At 32.3% G+C, this 23770-nt stretch overlaps 2 protein-coding genes across 2 annotated transcripts; both read left to right on the top strand.

The window, feature by feature from the left end:
* The first annotated feature begins 1135 nt into the window (after nucleotides 1-1135).
* Nucleotides 1136-2587, top strand: LOC134716495 (forkhead box protein I1-like). Its single transcript, XM_063579501.1, has 2 exons — nucleotides 1136-1291; nucleotides 1634-2587. Exons 1-2 carry the CDS (start codon nucleotides 1136-1138, stop codon nucleotides 2321-2323), a joined length of 846 nt encoding a protein of 281 aa, XP_063435571.1. The 3' UTR covers nucleotides 2324-2587.
* A 15171-nt stretch (nucleotides 2588-17758) lies between these two features.
* Nucleotides 17759-18914, top strand: LOC134716494 (forkhead box protein I1-like). The gene is made up of 2 exons (XM_063579500.1): nucleotides 17759-17914; nucleotides 18243-18914. Exons 1-2 carry the CDS (start codon nucleotides 17759-17761, stop codon nucleotides 18912-18914), a joined length of 828 nt encoding a protein of 275 aa, XP_063435570.1.
* Nucleotides 18915-23770: the final 4856 nt, after the last annotated feature.

The raw sequence follows: 23770 nt of genomic DNA, 5'->3' as shown, positions 1-23770 counted from the left end.
CTGAACAGTTTCTTACAAACTCCTCCAAAGAGTTTTTATAGGAATTTGAATGGTGCAAAAAACGCGACAGTATCATTCAGTGTCTGCAAAAATCTACATCTCGTACAACCAAACAGGCAATTTAAGCATTGGTTAACCCTTCCAGATATTGCCAGATGGAGGAAGTTTGGTGACATATCTATAAGCAAGGCAAACTTGAAGTTCAAACATTTAAAAGCAACAAGTCGTTAAAATACTATAAAACAAGCTTCCTTATTCAAACTTACAAAAGTGTATAGTCACGATACAGCCCCAAATCTGAAAACTGTCATGATCTTCATCTTATAGACTGTGGAATGTTACTGTTGCTGCACTTAATTTTTGTTCACACCATGCATACTATTTCAATGTTCCGATCTCTAGATATTAAAGTTTGTTTTTAAACTAAAATTATGTTATACTAGTATATAGTTTGTCCTTGCTTCAAACATTCTATTTAAGTTTGTTTCTGCTAAAAACAAGCTATTTATGGCTTTCTCCTACAATAACTATGTTAAATATAGTTTCTTCCCACTACAAACAACTATATATTATTAATGCTCTTAGGAGGCATTAACAAGGTAATGAGTGTTAGGGATGAGCCGCTTGAATATGTCACTATTTCATGCTCCATGAAATATCAAAACTAACATAAAAAACATTTATCATGTAGATTGGTTATCACATATGTATTTGAAACTAATCATTGAGTTTGCTCTTTCTTTACACGTACTAATAATGTTTATTATTACTTTTCAAATGAAACCATCATAAGCCAGTGCATTGCAGTGACATATTCAAAATATTTTTTATATTTTGTTAAAATAAGATGCATGCAATTGCTAGCTTTCTTTAATTCTGCTTTTAAAGTTTTGATATTCAACTGATCTGCTCAAATATTTTTGGAATAAAAAAAAAAATGACATTTAAAAATATTGACCTTTAACGTACAAATGATGCTATTAAAATCAAATCACGTGATTAGGAACTGTGAAAAAGAACAGTTTGTGGCTTACACTGTCAACAAATGTATCAGCTATATAAACTGATTCGCAAAATGTTTATATTATCCTTTATTCTTCTCTCACTAACATTAAGTCTTAGTATTCTAGAAACCATGATCAATTCACAGATCACTATCGATTATACTGTAGCGGGTATTGAAGCAGTAGAAGGAGAATCTGTTTCGAGCGATGATGATAGAGTCGAAACACCTTCTAAATGGACAAATGAACGTAAAAGTATTTGCATTAACGGCGAATCTATTGCAAAGGTATGTTTAATTATCTGTACGAGCATGGACAAACTCCATGGACAAAAAAAACACATCTTAACTTCCTATATCTATGGACAAAATTGAAGACTGTTTTATAAATATTGACATGATATGAAGTAAAAACAATCGTAACACGTAATAAAGGTTGAACTTTGTTTATGCTAAACACCAAGCTCGTTAATTATTGACTCGTATCAACTGTGCTGATAACTTGTACAAATGAAAATATGTACAAAATAACATCCTGTACAGAGCTTATTTAATATTATATATATACATCTGAATATGTTTGTACTTATTTTCTTTGTAATGCTTATGTTCTGTTTTGTTTTGTTTCAGAAACGATTATGTTCTAATGATTCAAAAAAGAAGCCACCACACTCTTATATCGCTATGATTTCCATGGCAATATTGAGTAAACCGGACAAGAAAATCTTACTCAACGATATATATCAATATATAATGGAACATTTTCCGTTCTACAATAACGAAGAAAAGGCATGGAAAAACAGCATACGGCATAATCTTTCACTGAACGAGTGCTTCTGGAAACATAGCAGGTCTAATAGCGGAAAGGGCAACTATTGGTCTATCCATCCATCATGCATCGAAGAGTTTGCAAAAGGAGATTTCAGGCGTCGAAAAGCACGGCGGAGAGCACGGACGAATTCTGTAAAATCTGTCAATGGTTTTTCTTATGAAAATGACTTCCGATACAATTTTGGATATGTACCTATGACATCCTCGTTAATTGGGTTCAACTCAATGAACGGAACACCGATGCATCCAACCCTTCACAGTCCCTTCAACATTTTTCAGTCTCCAGTATCTGAATTCGGAACGAATGCAAACCCTTGTACTGCCATCATTCAGTCTCTTGGAACCAACTCACTATTTCAAGTTACACCATCAACGCCATTCGTACGATCTTTAAATGCACAATCTGCGCTTAATATGAAGTCATCGTTCAGCTCAAATACGAATCCAGTATTTTTCCCATCCTGTCAAATACAAAGAGGGTTTTTCTGATTGGTGAAAAAGAACATATCCCTCATTTCCCATGGTGTGGGTTTAATTTACTTCCTTTACAGAAGGAAAAACTTCAGTATAGTGATATCAGAGGTTAGTGAAGATGCCGAACAGTTTTGTTTACGCGTACAGGTCAGAGATACACAATTGTTTTAAGCAAATAAATGCAAATAGTTTTGATAAAGCTACACTATAGATTGTCTCAATTGTAATTCAAAGATTGGACTAACATGACATATTTATGTATAGGGTAATTGCATTTTGAAATCGATGGGTATTCTGAGTTTTCCTCAGGAAATTAAGACAGACAAATGTTGGACGTTGGATGTGCATTGATTGGTATTTGAGTTTAAGATATATGAATTTTTTTTAAAGCTTTTAGTAGCTGCGAGTACACTAAGATATGCTCTTTGTGTTTTCTTGTTTTATTTAGTGTTTTATGCGCTTTATATCGATCGTGTAAGGTATGCCTTTTTACATGACTATCATTGTTTGTTCTTATGTTGTGGTGTTTGCGAATGTCCATGGTTAGTATTTTACGCCGTTTGACATGGTGAACCCAGCAATATTCAGTAACATATTTATGTAAAGAGTTATTGCGTTTGAAATCAATGGCAATTGCAAGTATTCCTCAGGAAATTAAAACAAATGCTGGACGTTTGTTGGATTTCGGGTGGTATTTGAAGCTTAGATACTAGTACCTGATTTTTTGGTTAAGCTTGTAGTAGCTGTGAGAACATGAAGATAGTTTTTTGTGTTTATCTTATTTCATTTAGTTGTTTGTGTGCTTAATATCGATTTCTTTAGTTACGCCTTTTCAAATAATTTGTTATTATGTTGTTGTGTTTTACCAGTGCGGGTGACTGCCCATGGTTAGTTTTTGTCTGTTGCAAGCATTTTTACTATGTAAAAATCTTTTTTAAGTGTTGTCAAATCTAAACATTGATATATTAAGTTGTTAATGTTAATTTTATTGACTTTAAAATATTTTAGAATAATATTTGTGAACATGCATTCGTACGTTTCAGTCAAAAACATCATTTTATATCATGTTAATGAATCATTGTTTGTGCTACAGAAGTAGTTTATACCATTTTTTGAAAATTGTAAATTATGTTTCTATCCAAATGGAAATATCATATTTGCTCAAACAAAATGTATTAAACATATTACAGAAAATCATGGTGTAATTCTAACCCATAATCAACATGCAGTTTAGTTTACACTTGTATTGAAGATAGCTCGCCATCATTAATTTTATCATGTTAATCGGAGACAGAAACCTTATTGGTGGAAATTGTAACACAGTACACATTGACAGTTTTTGCATGCGTTAATGTCTTGTGACCGTTTACAAAATTTAAGTTTACCATAACATACATTTGCAGAATACACTGGTTTGTAGTTATTGTTTTGAGGTTAAGACAATGTTATGAAAGATGTCAGTCTGAACAAACAAACAAAATGCGAATGGCAAAAAGGGTTTGGGTAGTACAATCAAACAACATTGAAAAAGAGAATGAAACCTTCAATCGCATGTCCAAAACTCTCTAAAATTTAATTCACCAAAAAGATTATAAAAAAACAATAGAACTAATTTCCATAAGTAAAGGTATAATTAAAACAAAAATGTATGCACCCTTTTTATTTGTACAATCCATAATACTGTGAAAGTACTTTAATTCGTGGGTATCAATTTTCGTGGTTTTAGCAATATTTACATGTTCGTGGGTTTTTAAATTCGTGGATTTTAGTTTTCTAAAAAAATTTTAGAAAAATTAAAGCCTTTAGAAACGAAAGTTACAAATAGTCTGAATTGAAGGAAATTGTAAAGTAAACATTGATCCTGGAAATCGTAATGACAACACTAATTAACCCAAGATAAAGTGATCATCAGATTAAGGACCATCAAAGGTGTTAATTAGGCCATACACATGTCACCGGTTTATTCCTTGAATGCCAACATCCTTTGTTCTACCGACAATTTACCTGTAAAATTATGTTGGCGTTCAAGGAATAGGTGCAAGTAGTTATCACAACAAAAGTGCATGCTTATCAAAACAATCATACTAATTAAACAAATAGGTAAATACAGGTAGCTAAATCTAGTTCATGTTTGTTAAGTTGTAAACAATCATATTTTGCTGCTCCTGCTTGAACAAATATGGATTCTCTTAAAATGAAACTTTCAAAAGTGTTGCATCACAAAGTCAGGACTGTAAGGATTCCAGTTTGCACAAATTTTACAATAGACACTTTGGACTTTGAAGGGGTTTTTTTCTTCAATAGTTCTATAGTTGTGTTCTGTAATATCCTTAGAAGTAAACTATTTTTTTAATTTCATTAATTGTACAACTGAAATCTTCATATTGTTTATGTTTTATAAAAATAATAAAATATTTAGATTTATATGGAACTAAACAAATCTCTTATATCATTTATTTAGTTTGAAATAATTGTATTAAACTAAAATTTCTTTAAATTTTTAATATTTCTTATGTTAATATTAACATATTCATTCCAAACATATTTTTTTTATTAAAAGTAATGAAACATTTTAATTTCCTTTATTTTTTTAAATTCATAATAATTTTACCCCTAAAATCTTCTATTTTTCCTTATGAGAAAGTGATCAAATGTTGCATTTCTATAAAGTTCATTAATTATTTTTAACAGTTAAATACTTATAAAAACACCTATTGTTATTATATAAACATCTATTGAAATATTTTTGTTGGCATTCAAGGAATAGGTACCATATAGAATGTTGGCATTCGAGGAAGACACCTAAAGAAATCAGTATCATAAACAAATGCTGTAAGCGTATCTATAATTGTCAAATAATTCTTATTTTAGAATCAGGCCCAGCATGAAATTATTATTTCCCATATGTACGAGAACTATGAGGATATTATAAAATGAACACTTTATCATACTTGCATATCAATACCGGAAATCTGACTTTCATGGAAAAAAACTTTTTTTATGAAAAGAAAATGAAAAGATTAAAAGTTGTACAGTTTAGGTTATCAAAGATTAAATGGTTATAATCCTGCATGCAGTTGTAGTTCTGCCATTAAAGTATTCTGAAATTCGAGGTTATTCAATATATTCTCTAGATCATATCAGTAGTCACCTTGATGGGGATCTTTCCATGTCTTGATTTGGACAATGGTTGTTTTATTTCGTTGGACACTTAAATTCGTGGATTAAGTCATCCACGAAAACCACGAAAATTGGTACCCCACGAATAAAAGTACTTTCACAGTAGCTGATTTTGATGAAATGTATGTTGCAGCTGTGATACTTCCGCAGTCATGTGTTTTTATCGTATTTTCATTTGTGATATACAATAATTGACGATATATCGTCTTGTATATGACGATGAAAACGAGTTAACGTAGAGTTTTATCTATGATGTCATTAAAAGTTCGGAATGTTCACTCAAAATTAAAAGTTAATGGTGTTACCCGTAATATTTAACTTGGAAAAGTTGTAGGATTTGCAGTATAAATAGAATAACCAAATATTTCTCGAAATATTCATTTTATATTTGTACTCAGCACAAATCAGGATATCATAAGACTTAGTGAATCGGTCAAAATAAAATTTATGAAATTAAAATCATAATTTCATTTTCGATAATTTCAGTGAAAATGAATCTGAAGAGCATGATAAATAAATAATAATAAAATAAAATACTTAAATAATACAAACACATTACTCCGATTTTAAAGTATTGTAAAATTGCTGTAAGCAGTATTCAATTGTAATGGAAGTAGTGTCATTTGACACTGTTATACAGGAATAGGTAACATAATCAAAATACCCAACTTCAAGGAAAATTTGAAACGGAATGTTCATGAACAAATGGCAGAATCAAAAGCTTAACACACGAAAAACAGATGTCATTTTCCAACTCGGTACCGCCATTTCATGTAGACATTGGTGGATTAACTATGAAAAAAGAATATTTGGTATGATTGGCAATAAGACAACTCTTTAACATATCCCTAATGATGTATTTTTATGGCTAGCTAAATATCTCACTTATCGCCTGTTTTGGGTTTTAAAAATAGTTTAAAAAAAATAATCTTTAGAGTCTTTGGTTGAAGCAAAGACATATAATACAATTCGTTGGCTGTTGAATCCACTAGACTTGCGAATCTCTTGTATCATATGTCTCTGGTTGAAGTCAGGTTGGTTATTTTGATATTATAAATAGATAGCTTTGGAAGAAGACATCAATGTTGAAAACATTTGTTAAAATGAATGTTTGTTTTATTAGAAAATGATACAAACAAAATGTGGAATTTATGTTCCCTATTCCTGTATTACAGTTTGGATTAGAAGAGCATTATTTTGCACGTTTAGCCCTGAACAGTTACTAACAAATCCGTCCGGTTCATTAAACGCGACAGTGTCCTTCAGTATTTTCTAGTATCTGCACATCTTTTACATCCTGTTCTACCAAACAGACTATTAAGGCATGAATTAATCCTAGGCCTTCCAGAAGGAAGAAGTAAAGTTGACATTTCTAAAGCAAACCTCGGGATTCAAACTTTTAACGGCAACAATGTCGTAAACTAGCTGTAACACTACGATCCGTTTTAAAACCATTCTAAAGATTTTTGTAGTGTATAGTCATGAAACTGGTCCTCGTGAGCTGATACATTGAACACAAATGAATAACTTTGATTTCAAAACTTGTTGCATGTTAACGTTTAATGTTGTTTACTTGAGTTATGCTCATGCAATGCATACTGTTATAATCTCTAGATATTATATGTTATTCAGGTCTCAGACAGGGTACATACTGTGACATTCCCGGATTAGAGTTTATATCCCCTGAGTCGAAGGCGAAGGGGATATAAGCCCTTAGCCGGGAATGTCACAGTATATACTCTGACTGAGACCTGAATTACACATATATTACGGATTACCCCTGACATAATGTTATTTTCCAGTGCAGGTATTTGTTGACAACACATACTAAGTATATAAGCTAAAACCTAACCTGATATGTTCGGCATACGTTAAGAGTTTTCCAATTTGCTGTGAACATAATTTTATCGTGTATGTAATAATTTATAATGGCACTTTTAACATTAAATTTAAGTATTAAAAGTGTTAATTGAGTAATTTTGTATCACAAATATATTATTGACTGAAGCACGTCATTATTTTCCCTCTGTGAGCCTCTGACCGTCCGATAGCTCTTGACTACGTCACATAGTAATCGGTGTTGTGATGACATTTTTGAGGTTCCAATTGGGGATAAAAACGTCGCATATACCTCGTCAGTTTCCTGAATCTATACTGACATCTGTGTGGTTACCCAATCACAAACCTCGACACATTGTAATCAGTAATATATAAGTGTGTTTATTCTTCCCTTCCATATTGACTTTATCATATTTAGTTAATTACAAGGCTGTAGTTGCATTCTTTTTTTATCTCGAAATAAAGTATGTTGCTGCTAAAAAGGGAAATGAATGATGTGTTGTATACTGTAAACATGGTATGCTTATAGAACATTGCAGAAGAGGGGCGAAAGTTACCAGAGGAACAGTCAAACTCATAGATCGAATATAAACAGACAACGCAATGGCTAAAAAAGATATTTAGATTGCCCTTGCTATTTAAAGTTTGTTCCTACTATAAAAACCAACTATTTATAGCTTACTTCTATTGCAAGCATGTTATATATAGTTTCTTTCCGCTACAAACATGCATATTATGGATATGTTGCTTAAACTGCGAAAATGTTATATTTAGTTCCCTCCCACTACCCATATACTATATATAGTTTCTTCCCGTTAAAAATTTACTATATATAGCAACTGTTGTCGCTTACTGCAAAAATTCTACATATAGTTAGTTCCTCTTTCAAACGTGTTACTAATAGTTTGTTGTCATTAAAAACATTGCAAAATTGATCTTTAAAGAAAGTCAAGGCCTCTGAATCCTAAAAATATTTCATGACATTAGTTGCTTCTTTTACCAACAAGTTAGATATAGCTTTTTTCTAATTTTTTATGTCATACGTTTTGTTTCTGCAACAATGATTCTCATTTAACATTACTATAAATCAATAGTTTCGTAGTTAACACAAAAATCTAAGTTTTGTATTAGAACTCATTCCTATGGTTCAGTTTAGTAACGATCAAGCATAGCAACGAAAAAAATATGTGTCGGAGCAATACTACGGAATAACTTATAGACAGACAACACTGTTGAACGCTTATTAAACATGTTTTATCAGTAACTGATACAGAAAAATAAAGTTGTAAGAAAAGAGCATGTTTTTCATGTTTCTCAAATCAGAGGTTTCTGTTTTAAACTTCAAGTTTGCAAAATTAATTCCTGAATAGTTTCTTACAAACTCGTCCGAAGAGTTTTTTTTATAGGAATTTGAATGGTGCAATAAACGCGACAGTATCATCCAGTGTCTGCACAAATCTACATCTCGTACGACCAAACAGGCAATTTACGCATTGGTTAACCCTTCCAAATATTGCCAGATGGAGGAAGTTTGGTGACATATTTATAAACAAGACAAACTTGAAGTTCAAACATTCAAAAGCAACCATGTCGTTAAAATACTATAAAACAAGCTTCCTTGTTCAAACTTCCAAAAGTGTATAGCCCCAAATTTGAAAACTATCATGACCTTGATTTTATAAACTGTGGAATGTTACTGTTGCTGCACTAGATTTATGCTCACACCATGCATACTATTTCAATGTTCCAATATCTAGATATTAAAGTTTGTTTTTAAACTAAAATTATGTTATATATAGTTTGTCCTTGCTTCAAACATTCTATTTTAGTTTGTTCCTGCTAAAACAAGCTATTTATGGCTTTCTCCTACAATAACTATGTTATATATAGTTTCTTCCCGCTACAAACAAACTATATATTATTAATGCTCTTAGGAGGTATTAACAATGTAATGAGTGTTAGGGATGAGCCGCTTGAATATGTCACTATTTCATGCTCCATGAAATATCTAAACTAACATATAAAACATATAATCATGAAGATTGGTTATCACATATGTATTTGAAACTAATCATTGAGTTTGCTCTTTCTTTACACGTACTAATAATGTTTATTATTACTTTTCAAAGGAAACCATAAGCCAGTGTATTGCAGTGATATATTCAAAATATTTTTCATATTTTGTTAAAATAAGATGCATGCAATTGCCAGCTTTCCTTAAATCTGCTTTTAAAGTTTTGATATTCAACTGATCTGCTCAATTATTTTTGGAATAAAAAAAAATGACATTTAAAAATATTGACCTTTTACGTAACAATGATGCTATTAAAATCAAATCACGTGATTAAGAACTGTGAAAAAGAACAGTGTGTTGCTTACACTGTCAACAAATGTATCAGCTATATAAACTGATTCGCAAAATGTTTATGTTATCCTTTATTCTTCTCTCACTAACATTAAGTCTTAGAACTCTAGAAACCATGATCAATTCACAGTTCACTATCGATTATACTGTAGCGGGTATTGAAACAGTAGAAGGAGAATCTGTTTCGAGCGATGATGATAGAGTCGAGACACCTTCTAAATGGACAAATGAACGTAAAAGTATTTGCATTAACGGTTAATCTATCGCAAAGGTATGTTGAATTATCTGTACGAGCATGGACAAACTCCATGGACAAAAAAAACACATCTTAACTTCCTATATCTATGGACAAAATTGAAGACTGTTTTATAAATATTGACATGATATGAAGTAAAAACAATCGTAACACGTAATAAAGGTTGAACTTTGTGTATGCTAAACACCAAGCTCGTTAATTATTGACTCGTATCACCTGTGCTGATAACTTGTACAAATGAAAATATGTACAAAATAACATACTGTACAGAGCTTGAATATTATTATATATATCTAAATATGTTTGTACTTATTGGCTTTGTGATGCTTATGTTCTGTTTTGTTTTGTTTCAGAAACGAGTATGTTCTAATGATTCAAAAAAGAAGCCACCACACTCTTATATCGCTATGATTTCCATGGCAATATTGAGTAAACCGGACAAGAAAATCTTACTCAATGATATATATCAATATATAATGGAACATTTTCCGTTCTACAATAACGAAGAAAAGGCATGGAAAAACAGCATACGGCATAATCTTTCACTGAACGAGTGCTTCGGGAAACATAGCAGGTCTAATAGCGGAAAAGGCAACTATTGGTCTATTCATCCATCATGCATCGAAGAGTTTGCAAAAGGAGATTTCAGGCGTCGACAGGCACGGCGGAGAGCACGGACGAATTCTGTAAAATCTGTTAACGGTTTTTCTTATGAAAATGACTTACGATACAATTTTGGATATGTACCTATGACATCCTCGTTAATTGGGTTCAACTCAATGAACGCAACACCGATGCATCCAACCCTTCACAGTCCATTTAACATTTTTCAGTCTCCAGTACCTGAATTCGGAACGACTGCAAACCCTTTGTACGCCCACCATTCAGTCTCTTGGAACCAACTCACTATTTCAAGTTACACCATCAACACCATTCGTAAGATCTTTCAATGCACAATCTGCGCTTATTATGAAGTCATCGTTCAGCTCAAATACGAATCCAGTATTTTTCCCATCCTGTCAGATACAAAGAGGGTTTTCTGATTGGTGAAAAAGAACATATCCCACATTTCCCATGGTGTGGGTTTAATTTACTTCTTAAAGAAGGAAAAACTTCAGTATAGTGATATCAGAGGTTAGTGAAGATGCTGAACAGTTTTGTTTAAGCGTACAGGTCAGAGTTACACAATTGTTTTAAGCAATTAAATACAAATAGTTTTGGTAAAGCTACACCGTAGATTGGCTCAATTGTAATTCAAAGATTGGACTAACATGACATATTTATTTGCAATATTTATTTGCATTTTGAAATCGATGGGTATTTTAAGTTTTCCTCAAGAAATTTAGACAGACAAATGTTGGACGTTGGATGTGCATTGATTGGTATTTGAGTTTAAGATATATGATTTTTTAAAGCTTTTAGTAGCTGTGAGAACATGAAGATAGTTTGTTATGTTTATCTTATTTCATTAAGTTGTTTGTGTGCTTAATATCGATTTATTTAGTTCCGCCTTTTCAAATAGTTTGTTATTATGTTGTTGTGTTTTACCAGTGATGGTGACTGCCCATGGCTAGTTTTTGTCTGTCGCAAGCATTTTTACTATGTAAAAAATCTTTTTTAAGTGTTGTCAAATCTAAACATTGAAATATAAAAGTTGTTAATGTTGATTTTGTTGACTTTAAAATATTTCAGAATAATATTTGTGAACATGCATTTGTACGTTTCAGTCAAAAACATCACTTTATATCATGTTAATGAATCATAATTTGTGCTATAGAAGTAGTTTATACCATTATTTGAAAATTGTAATTTATGTTTCTCTCCAAATGGAAATATCATATTTGCACAAACAGAATGTATTAAACATATTAAAGAAAATCATGGTGTGATTCTAACCCATAATCAGCAGGTTGATTTACACTTGTATTCAAGATAGCTCGCCATCATTAATTTAATCTTGTTAATCGGAGACAGAAACTTTATTGGTGGTAATTGTTACACAGTACACATTGACAGTTTCTGCAAAGTTAACGTCTTGTGACCGTTTACACAATTTAAAACAATGCTCATCAATTTCAGTTTACCATAACATACATTTGCAGAACACACTGGTTTGCAGTTATTGTTTTGAGGTCAAGACAATGTAATGAAAGATGGCAGTCTGAACACACAAACAAAATGCGAATTGCAAAAAGAGTTGGAGTAGTACAGTCAAACAACATTGAAAAGCATGGAAGTAGTGTCATTTGAAACTCTTGTACAGGAATGGGTAACATATATAATCAAAATACCGAACTCAAAGGAAAATTCGAAACAAAATGTTAATGAACAAATGGCAGAATCAAAAGCTAAACACACGAAAAACAGTTGTCATTTTCCAACTCGGTACCGCCATTTCATGTAGACATTGGTGTATTAACTATGAAAAAAGAATATTTGGTATGATTGCCAATGAGACAACTCTTTAACAATAACCCAAATGATGTGTTTTTATGGCTAGCTAAATATCTCACTTATCGCATGTCTTGGGTTTTTAAAAATAGTATGCTTTTATGTCTAGCTAAATATCTCACCTATCGCATGTCTTGGGTTTTTACAAATAGTATGTTTTTATGGCTAGCTAAATATCTCACTTATCGCATGTCTTGGGTTTTTACAAATAGTATGTTTTTATGGCTAGCTAAATATCTCACTTATCGCATGTCTTGGGTTTTTAAAAATAGTATCATTAGAGTCTTTGGTTGAAGCAATTGCATATAATACAATTCGTTGGCTGTTGACTCTACTAGACTTGCGAATCTCATGTATGCATATTTCTCTGGTTGAAGTCAGATGGAAAGACAGGTAACATTATAATCCTTCAGTACATGTGATTCTCTCAGTTTCTGATGGTTAACTTGTTTTCTCTATTCCTAATCGATTTTAATATGAAGTATGAACATCTTTATAAAAGCTAATCTCGCCTGAATGTACGCTGCACTTTTTTCAGTGACAGCTGTTGTTGAATGATACGATAGAGGATAATGGTAGCCTCTTCTTAATTAGCTGAAGTATGGTGTCTGTGTAACACTATTAAAGCACAATTTTGAAAAAGAAGGGACACAGCTGGTTACTATAGGATGACAAAAATGTTGTTGATCACAAAATACAGCATCTTGATATCAGTTTTAAAAAAAATTTAGTTGATAAATATTTGCGCATTTTCTTTATTACAATGTATGAAACGTTAGTTATATTAAGTGGTATTATCTAATATAAAAATTATTATATTTGATGAATAATATACATGTAATATGAATCTTACAACTAATTACTTCCTTGAGTGACTAGTTGAATGTAACAGGGGACATCAGGAGGAGCTTGAACACCTGAAGATAACAAGCTAATATTTGAAATGAAGATTTAATTATGTTAAAATTTATGTGAATTATGTAACTATTTAACTAAAAGGTTTAGGTGACCTATAGCTGTTAATTGCTGTGTCTGTGATATCTTGTGGAAAGTTGTCTCATTGGCAATCATAACACATCTTCTATTTATTTATACTTTAGAGGACGTGTTTTTCAACAATCTATCGTCATTCCCAGGGGAACCAATTGTGTCCTTCTTCTTGCTGACTTGTTTCTATATTCGTATGAGCATATAGGAATTTATTATGAGATAAAAAAAAACAAGCAATATCCTTTAACTTAACTTCCCCTAAACAGATAATCTTCTCTCAATAAATGATTCAAAAATGACTATGTTGAACGCATCTATTACATCGAACTAGAGGTAATAAAAGGATGCAACAGAAACAGTTAAGTCTGCCTCATATTTTGACTTGCATTTACAAAAATTGACAATGAGGGTCGGTTGAAAACAAAATGTTGCGACAAAAGAGATAATTTTAGCTTCCCATTTGTGAACTTTTCATTTCTATTTAGCAACATTCCAGCAGCACATGCATACAATATTCCCGGGCTAGCTTCAATTTTCTATCATGATTTCCTTGATATTGGGTTGCTGCTCACGTGGAAGCTATTAAACCAGGAGGTCCAAATTGTGAAGTTGAAATCATCCCATTGTAAATTTTACGGACGCCATCACGAGTTGGTTGACCGTTATAGAATATGTATTCCACAGGTGATATTGGATATTTTCCTTATGTCGTAATTACGACCCGTTTCGTTTTAACGAATGTGACCTACCGAATTAAACTGTTTACTGGTTTTGTAATAACATGAGCAACACTACAGGTGCCACATGTGGAGCAGGATCATTTCACCCCTCCAGAGCACCTGAAATCCCCCCACCCCCCAGTTCTTGGTGAGGTTCGTGTTGCTTAGTTTTTAGTTTTCTATAATGATTTCAAAACTTGTTTCATGTTAATATAAAAAAGAAGATGTGGTATGATTGCCAATGAGAAAACTATCCACAAAAGACCAAAATGACACAAACATTAACAATTATAGGTCACCGTACGGCCTTCAACAATGAGCAAAGCCCATACCGCATATAGTAAGCTATAAAAGGCCCCGATAAGACAATGTAAAGTAATTCAAACGAGAAAACTAACGGCCTTATTTATGTAAATCGAATGAACGAAAATGTTGTTTTACTTGAGTTATGCTCATGCAATGCATACTGTTACAATTTCTCAATACATAAGTGTGCTTATTCTTCCCTTCCATAATGACTTAAGCATGTTTAGGTAATTACAAGGCTGTCGTTGCATTCTTTTTTTTTAAATAATGTATGATGCTGCTAAAAACGGAAATGAATGATGTGTTGTCTACTGTAAACATGGTATGTATAGAACATTGTAGATGAGGGGCAAAAGATACCAGAAGAACAGTCAAACTCATAGATTGAATATAAAGACAACGCAATAGCTAACAAAGATATATAGATTGCCCTTGCTATTTAAAGTTTGTTCCTACTATAAAAACCAACTAATTAATAGCTTACTTCTATTGCAAGCATGTTAAATATACCAGTTCCTTCTTTACAAAGTGCATCAAGTATTTAGTAAGGCTACCATTGGTCGGTTTGTGGGTCGAGGGGAATGAGGCGAAGGAAGGAAGGAGAAGAACTGCATGTCTCCACCCTTTCTACCATTATTTTAAAATGATACAATTAAAGAAAACAAGCTTAAATCTATTTTTCCATATGAAGGCTCATCATAGACCATGATGACTTCAAGATTTCAGGTAGTAATAATAGATTAAAGAACAAGAAACAAAACTTGAAGCTTAAGCTGTTTGTCCTTCTTTTCAACGTCTTTGAGTTAAAATTTGATGTAAAAATGACAACAAAATTATGTGCGTAATTAATATGTTGCGTACCTGAATATGTTTTTGTGTTTTTTATTTCAAATTATTTTTGTTGTAACGTCGCTGTCATGTTCCGTTATACAAATCCTTTGACTCTTGAGTCAAGATGAAAATATATTGAATTTGTATCATGTACAGTGGCAAATACTTCAAATGCATTCAAGATGAGAACAAAATATCAATAGATTCAAAAGGTATTTGAGGGATTAGTCTGGTAGAAGTAGAGGAGTTTCAACAGCCAACGGCTATAATATATAGGGACAGTGCATGTGTATAAGGAATATAGACATATCTTATCTCCCTTGCATCAGCAAACAGACCACATATGGACCCGCACAAGAGTTGTTGCAAAGGTTCTTAACGTGCAGTTAGAGTAAAACTCTTTCTACCCGAGACCCCTGACTCGTCCCTATTGTGACCGGACATGGCTGCGTATTGATAAGTCCTGCGCAGCCAATTATACATGCACTTCAAAATATGGACTAAAAATATGAGCAATCTCATTATATGTTATTAATTACAATCTATGGTAAGATAATAGCATGTTGGTATCTTCTTCTGAAAACGGTAGAGCTTAATTTACCTGAATATTTTCCAGACTATTTCCAAAGAGTCTTCATCATTAACAAAATAATAAAGTTTGATAGCTTCTAATGTATACTTTGAAGGGCTAACCACAACATAATGACATTTCTTAAAAAGATAACACACCTAATTATGGGTCATAGCAGCTACTCGGGTAATTTGTTAAAGGTATTCACATGTACCACAATAATAAAGCAGAATAGCATACTTTACCAAAACTAATTAAAAGGAAACTGGGAATTGCCAAAGAGACAACAATCGGACCAAATAGCAGAAAAGAGACGTATAATGTATACTAGTACTTGTAATTTGAACTGGACTCCACACTGAACTCCGAGAGGAAAAGTTCTTTTAGTTTTTCAGCTACATAACAATTAAAGTTATTATATTGATCTGTCTTTCAATGCAAATTTTGAATATCCTTTTATAATATTTTGCCGCGGATATTGTTTTAAAACTGTTACCAACAATGCAATATGTACTTTGTTTGGTAAATATCAAAAGTTAAGTATTAATTTAGACTCTAAAATATTTCGGATTTGTTACCTGCAAGCAAAATAAACTCGTTGAATAAAAGGATGTTATCTTTTTTTTTTTTTATTTCAATTGAAATAATTCAATGCATGACCATTTTGTATTTGAATAAATCTGTCTGGTGGTAGATGAAAACGTCAAGTATCCTCCAAGGGAGTATAACCAACAAAGAAATTAGTCATCATCTGTAGATTGTTTTTTTTTTATATGAATCGATGTGTGGTATTGATTTAACTTGGTTCAATGTTCAGTGGCAAGTATTTCATGTATGCGCAGGTACTGAGATAGAAACGCAAATTATTCATCCACGTATGGTCTTAAAAAATAAACAATTGCGAGATGAATGACAATAAGGCTTTAAACGTATTAGTGTGAACTTGCTGTCAGTAACTGCAAATACTCGCAAATATTTACCTACTATAGTGTCTTTTTGTTGTTGGGATGTACCAGGTTACGTCCGCTCTGTTTATTTTCTGTTATGGTAATTACAGTTTCTAGTTTTGGACCTGTTTAGTTTGTCTTTGTAAAGTCTACGCAAATCAAAGTTAAACTTTCGTCTTTAATCGACAGAAGTTGGGATGACTTTTAAGGAGATAAATAAGTGGCGCTCCATGCGTAACTGATTTAGTTAAAAACACAACCCCATTTGTAAATAAGTTGATTTTAATCGGATTAAAATTTATTCAATTCAGTGCTAATGCTTTATGTTTGTCTGTGTTAAATCCAATCAGGGCCCTAATTAGCCTCTTTTAAAAGTGAGGCAAAATATATTAGACGAGCGAAGTGAAAATAAAAAGTTGGCAAGGGGTTTGTCGGTCGCTCAAGGCCTACTGAAGCTGTGTAAAATGAAGCAAACTCATGCATTCCGAGCGTTTTCCAGACTCTTTCTTTCTCTGAAACGCAATTATTTTTTACTATATTTATGATGTAGGTTGTTGGTTATCACATATGTATTTGAAACTAATCATTGAGTTTGCTCTTTCTTTACACGTACTAATCATGTGTATTATTAGTTTTTTTTCAAATGAAACCATCATACGCCAGTGCATTGCAATAATATATTCAAAATATGTTTTATATTTTGTTACAATAAGATGCATCGATTGCCAGCTTTCCTTAATTCTACTTTTAAAGTTTTGATATTCAAATCATCTGCTCAATTATTTTGAAATAAAAAAATGCCATTTAAAAATATTGACCTTTTACGTACAAATGATGCTATTAAAATCAAATCACGTGATTAGGAACTGTGAAAAGGAACAGTTTGTGGCTTACACTATCAACAAATGTCTCAGCTATATAAACTCATTTGCAAAATGTTTATGTTATTCTTTATTCTTCTCTCACTAACATTAAGTCTTAGAATTCTAGAAACCATGATCAATTCACAGTTCACCGTCGATTATACTGTAGCGGGTATTAAAACAGTAGAAGGAGAGTATATTTCGAGCGATGATGATAGAGTCGAGACACCTTCTAAATGGACAGATGAACGTAAAAGTATTTGCATTGACGGTGAATCTATTGCAAAGGTATGTTGAATTATCTGTACGAGCATGGACGAACTCCATGGAAAAACCACATCTATTTATATCTATGGACAAAATTGAAGACTGTTTTATAATTATTGTCATGATATGCAGTAAAAAAAATAGTAACACGTAATTTGAAATTTGTGTATGCTAAACACCAAGCTCGGTAATTATAATTGTCTCGTAACACCTGTACTGATAACTTGTAGAAATGAAAATATGTACAAAATAACATTCTGAACAGAGCTTATATAATATTATATATATCTAAATATGTTTGTTACTTATTTTCTTTGTGATGCTTATGTTCTGTTTTGTTTTGTTTCAGAAACGATTATGTTCTAATGATTCAAAAAAGAAGCCACCACACTCTTATATCGCTATGATTTCCATGGCAATATTGAGTAAACCGGACAAGAAAATCTTACTCAACGATATATATCAATATATAATGGAACATTTTCCATTCTACAATAACGAAGAAAAGGCATGGAAAAACAGCATACGGCATAATCTTTCACTGAACGAGTGCTTCTGGAAACATAGCAGGTCTAATAGCGGAAAGGGCAACTATTGGTCTATCCATCCATCATGCATCGAAGAGTTTAAAAAGGGAGATTTCAGGCGTCGACAAGCACGGCGGAGGGCACGGACCAATTCTGTCAAATCTGTCAACGGTTTTTCTTATGAAAATGACTTCCGATACAATTTTGGATATGTACCTATGACATCCTCGTTAATTGGGTTCAACTCAATGAACGCAACACCGATGCATCCAACCCTTCACAGTCCATTCAACATTTTTCAGTCTCCAGTATCTGAATTCGGAACGACTGCAAACCCCTGTCCCGCCACCATTCAGTCTCTTGGAACCAACTCACTATTTCAAGTTACACCATCAACGCCATTCGTACAATCTGCGCTTAATATGAAGTCATCGTTCAGCTCAAATACAGATCCATTTTTTAACCATCTGTCAGATACAAAGAGGGTTTTCTGATTGGTGAAAAAAGAACATATCCCACATTTCCCATGGTGTGGGTTTAATTTACTTCCTTTACAGAAGGAAAAACGTCAGTATAGTGATATCAGAGGTTAGTAAAGATGCTGAACAGTTTTGTTTACGCGTACTGCAGGTCAGAGGTACACAATTTTTTTTAACTAATTCAACGCAAATAGTTTTTGTGAAGCTACACTGTAGATTGGCTCAATTGTAATTCAAAGATTGGACTTACATGACATATTTATGTACAGGGTAATATTGCATTTGAAATCGATGGGTATTTTAAGTTTTCCTCAGGAAATAAAGACAGACAAAAGTTGGATGTTGGATGTGCACTGATTGGTATTTGAGTTTAAGATATGTGATTTTTTTAAAGCTTTTATAGTAGCTGTGAGTTCACTAAGATATGCTCTTTGTGTTTTCTTGTTTTATTTAGTTGTTTATGCACTTCATATCGATCGCCTGTTTAACTGACTATCATTGTTTGCTCTTATGTTGTGGTGCCAATGCCCATGGTTAGTATTTTGCGCCGTTTGACATGATGAATCCAGCAATATTCAGTAGCATATTTATGTAAAGAGTAATTGCGTTTGAAATCAATGTCGATTAAAAGTATTCCTCAGGAAATAAAGACAAATGTTGGATGTTGGTCGGGTTTTGAATGGTATTTGAGGCTTAGATAATAGTACATGATTTTGTTAAGCTTTCAGTAGCTGTGAGAACATGAATATAGTTTATGTTTATCTTATTTCATTTAGTTGTTTGTGTGCTTAATATCGATGTCTTCAGTTACGCCTTTTCAAATATTTTGTTATAATTTTGTTATATTATACAAGTGACTGTGACTGCCCATGGCTAGTTTTTGTCTGTCGCAAGCCAGAAGCTTGTCATTTGGTGGCTTTCGTTTGTTGTTTTCTTATATTATTTTTTGCAAAAATCAGGCTGAAGTTTCCTCGTTTGAGCTTTTTGGCATTTGTCTTTTCAATACCTTTTGTAGTTTGTTGTGTGGTATGGGTTTTGCTATTTGTTAAAGATCGTACGATGACTTGTAGCTATATCTGATATGGTCTCTGATGGACATTTTTTTCATTAGTTATCATAATCATTTTATTTATAAACTTGCATACATATAAACTATGTAAAAAATCTTTTTTGAGTGTTGTAAAATCTAAACATTGAAATCTTAAGTTGTTAATGTTATTTTGTTGACTTTAAAATATTTCAGAATAATATTTGTGAACATGCGTTTGTACGTTTCAGTCAAAAACATCACTTTATATCATGTTAATGAATCATTGTTTGTGCTACAGAAGTAGTTAATACCATTTTTTGAAAATTGTAATTTATGTTTATCTTGAAATGGAAACATCATATTTGCACAAACAAAATGTATTAAACATATTAAAGAAAATCATGGTTTGATTCTAACCCATAATCAGCAGGTTGATTTACACTTGTATTCAAGATATCTCGCCATCATTAATTTAATCTTGTTAATCGGAGACAGAAACTTTATTGGTGGTAATTGTTACACAGTACACATAGACAGTTTCTGCATCCGTTAACGTCTTGAGACCGTTTATACAATTTAAGTTTACCATAACATACATTTGCAGAATACACTGGTTTGCAATTATTGTTTTGAGGTTAAGACAATGTAATGAAAGATGTCAGTCTGAACAAACAAACAAAATGCGAATTGCAGAAAAGGTTGGGGTAGTACAGTCAAACAACATTGAAAAGCATGGAAGAAGTGTCATTTGAAACTCTTGTACAGGAATAGGTAACATATATAATCATACCGAACTCCAAGGAAAATTCGAAACAAAATGTTAATGAACAAATGGCAGAATCAAAAGCTAAGCACACGAAAAACAGCTATCATTTTCCAACTCGGTACCGCCATTTCATGAAGACATTGGTGGATTAACTATAAAAAAAAAAAAAAAAGAAGATTTGATATGATTGCCAATGAGACAACTCTTTAACAATAGCCCAAATGATGTGTTTTTATGGCTAGCTAAATATCTCACTTATCGCCTGTCTTGGGTTTTTAAAAAAAAGTATCATTAGAGTCTTTGGTTGAAGCAAAGACATATAATACAATTCGTTGGCTGTTGACACTACAAGACTTGCGAATCTCTTGTATCATATGTCTTTGGTTGAAGTCAGATGGAAAGACAGGTAACATAATAATCCTTAAGTTCATGTAATTCTCTCAGTTTCTGATTGTTAACTTGTTTTCTCTATTCTAATCGATTTTAATATGAGGTTTGAACATCGTTATAAAAGCTACTCTCGCTTTTTTTTTAGTGACAGCTCTTGTTGATTGTTACGATGGAGGATAATGGTAGCTTCTTCTTGATTAGCTGAAGTATGGAGTCTGTCTCATACTATTAAAGCACAATTTTGAAAAAGAAGTGGCACAGTTGGTTACTATAGGATGACAAAAATAGCAAAAATGTTAATGATCACAAAATACAGCATCTTGATATCATATATAATATTCACTACAGTTGAAAATTGCTCATTTTTTTTTATTACAATGTATGAAACGTTAGTCATATTAAAAGTGGTATTATTTAATATATATTTGATGTATTATAAATGTACATGTAATATGAATCTTACAACTAATTATTTCCCTGAGTGACTAGTTGAATGTACAGGGGTCATCAGGAGGAGCTTAGACTCCTGGAGATAACAAGCGACTATTTGAAATGAAGATGTAATCATATAAAAAATTATGTTAATTATGTTACTATTTAACTAAAAAGTTAAGGTGACCTATAGCTGTTAATTGCTGTGTCATGTGATCTCTTGTGGAAAGTTGTCTCATTGGTAATCATACCACATCTTCCATTTATTTATACTTTAGAGGAGGTCTTTTTCAACAATCTATCGGCATTCCCAAGGGAACTAATTGTGTCCCTCTTCTTGCTAACTTAATTCTATATTCGTATGAGGCATACAGGAATAATTATGAATAGAAAAAAAAGCAAGCAATATCCTTTAACTTTACTTCCAGGTTAAAAGATGTGTTCTTTCAATAAATGATTCAAAATGACTATGTTGAACGCATCTATTACATCGAACAAGAGATAATAAAAGGATGCAACAGATACAGTTAAGTCTGCCTCATATTTTGACTTGCATTTAGAAAAATTGACAATTAGGGTCGATTGAAAACAAAATTTTTCGACAAAAGAGATGATTTTAGCTTCCCAATTGTGAACTTTCCATTTCTATTTAGCAACATTCGAGCAGCACTTGCATACGATATTCCCGGGCTAGCTTCTATTTCCTATCATGATTTCCTTGATATTGGGTTGCTGCTCACGTGGAAGCTATTAAACCAAGAGGTCTAAATTGTGAAGTTGAAATTATCCCATTGTAAATTTTACGGACGCCATCACGAATTGGTTGACTGTAATAGAATAGCCATTCCACAGATGATATTGGATATTTTCTTTATGTCGTAACTACAACCCCATCCATTTTAACGAATGTGACCTACTGAATTAGACTTTTTACTGGTTTTGTAATAACATGAGCAACACTACAGGTGCCACATGTGGAGCAGGATAGCCTTACCCTTCCAGAGCACCTGAACCACTGGTGAGGTTCGTGTTGCTTAGTTTTTAGTTTTTTATGTTGTGTCTTGTGTTCTATTATTTGTCTTTTTCTTTTATGCCATGGTGTTGCCAGTTTATTTTCGATCTAAATATGTTTGAATGTCTCTCTGATATCATTTGACACTCTTTTAAAAGAAAAATCGATTTTTATTAGAATGTGGAATACTCAATTATTATAAATAGTGTACTATCATTGACTATTGCACTAGGGAAAGACTTAGATTATATGTGTTTTGATTTTTTTTATATTATTCACATCCTACACACAATACCCTTTCAGCATACAGTTTGAAGTAACTATTTAGCTGAGTTTTGACTAGATTAAATGGTGACATATCTTTCTGTTGAAATTTACCCTATGAACAGGTATCTTAAAATTCTGACGCAGCATGTCTATCAAACTGGTTCATATTATATCACATAATTATGTTGTCGTCATATGAATGTAATATTTGCCACTGGATGATAAACACCGCTATCTACAAATGTATATCTTCTTTTCATGTTGAAGACAGTACTATGACCCTTAATGGTTTACTTTTACAAATTGTGATTTGGATAGAGAGATGTCTCATTGCCAATTATACCACATCTTATATCTGAGACTAATCTCTGCTACATTTGTATAATCCTTCATTGAATAATCACATCTACTGGTGTTATTCTGTCTTGAAGATCAAGTTTATTTTTTTTAAATGTGGCCAGGTTGATTACAAAAGAATACTACAGGAACTTGGTCATGGCGTTCAAGGACTTTAGGTTAAGACTTGAAGTTATAAAAACTTAAATCCCACAAGGCTGTATTGTGTGAAACATGTTAGACCTGTTGGTGACCTTCTGAGTTGTTTGCTTTAAGTTCGGGTTGTTGTCTCTTTGGCACATTCCACATTTCAATTCTCAATTTTATTTTGTAATAAAACATTTAGTTGAGGTCTCATTATGTGTGGAAAAGGTACAAAATGTATAAGAGACATTTTCAGTAGACAGAGCTTAAAAATGGAAAAGGTGTTTCAAATTCAGCTGATCATGCTGATTAGACAAATACTTCAGTCTTAATTCTTTATACCCTGTACGATGACATCATGAAGTATATTTTGTTTTCTAACAGTGTGTTACATGTTTAATTTGTAGGTAAGATTTTGATTCATTCTGATAATTGAACTCTACATGTATTGTGATTACTAGATGTAAAATAGTTAGGATAAACATGCCTTTGGT

Source organism: Mytilus trossulus, chromosome 4 (genome assembly GCF_036588685.1).
Source record: "Mytilus trossulus isolate FHL-02 chromosome 4, PNRI_Mtr1.1.1.hap1, whole genome shotgun sequence".
Classification (NCBI taxonomy): Eukaryota; Metazoa; Mollusca; class Bivalvia; order Mytilida; family Mytilidae; genus Mytilus; species Mytilus trossulus.
This window is presented reverse-complemented; position numbering and strand designations above follow the sequence as displayed.

Bases quoted from the DNA above. Each gene is read 5' to 3' on its own strand.
- LOC134716495 (XM_063579501.1), top strand. From the start codon at position 1,136: ATGATCAATTCACAGATCACTATCGATTATACTGTAGCGGGTATTGAA. The intron at 1,292-1,633 runs GTATGTTTAATT...GTTTTGTTTCAG, and splicing joins ACGGCGAATCTATTGCAAAG to AAACGATTATGTTCTAATGA.
- LOC134716494 (XM_063579500.1), top strand. From the start codon at position 17,759: ATGATCAATTCACAGTTCACCGTCGATTATACTGTAGCGGGTATTAAA. The intron at 17,915-18,242 runs GTATGTTGAATT...GTTTTGTTTCAG, and splicing joins ACGGTGAATCTATTGCAAAG to AAACGATTATGTTCTAATGA.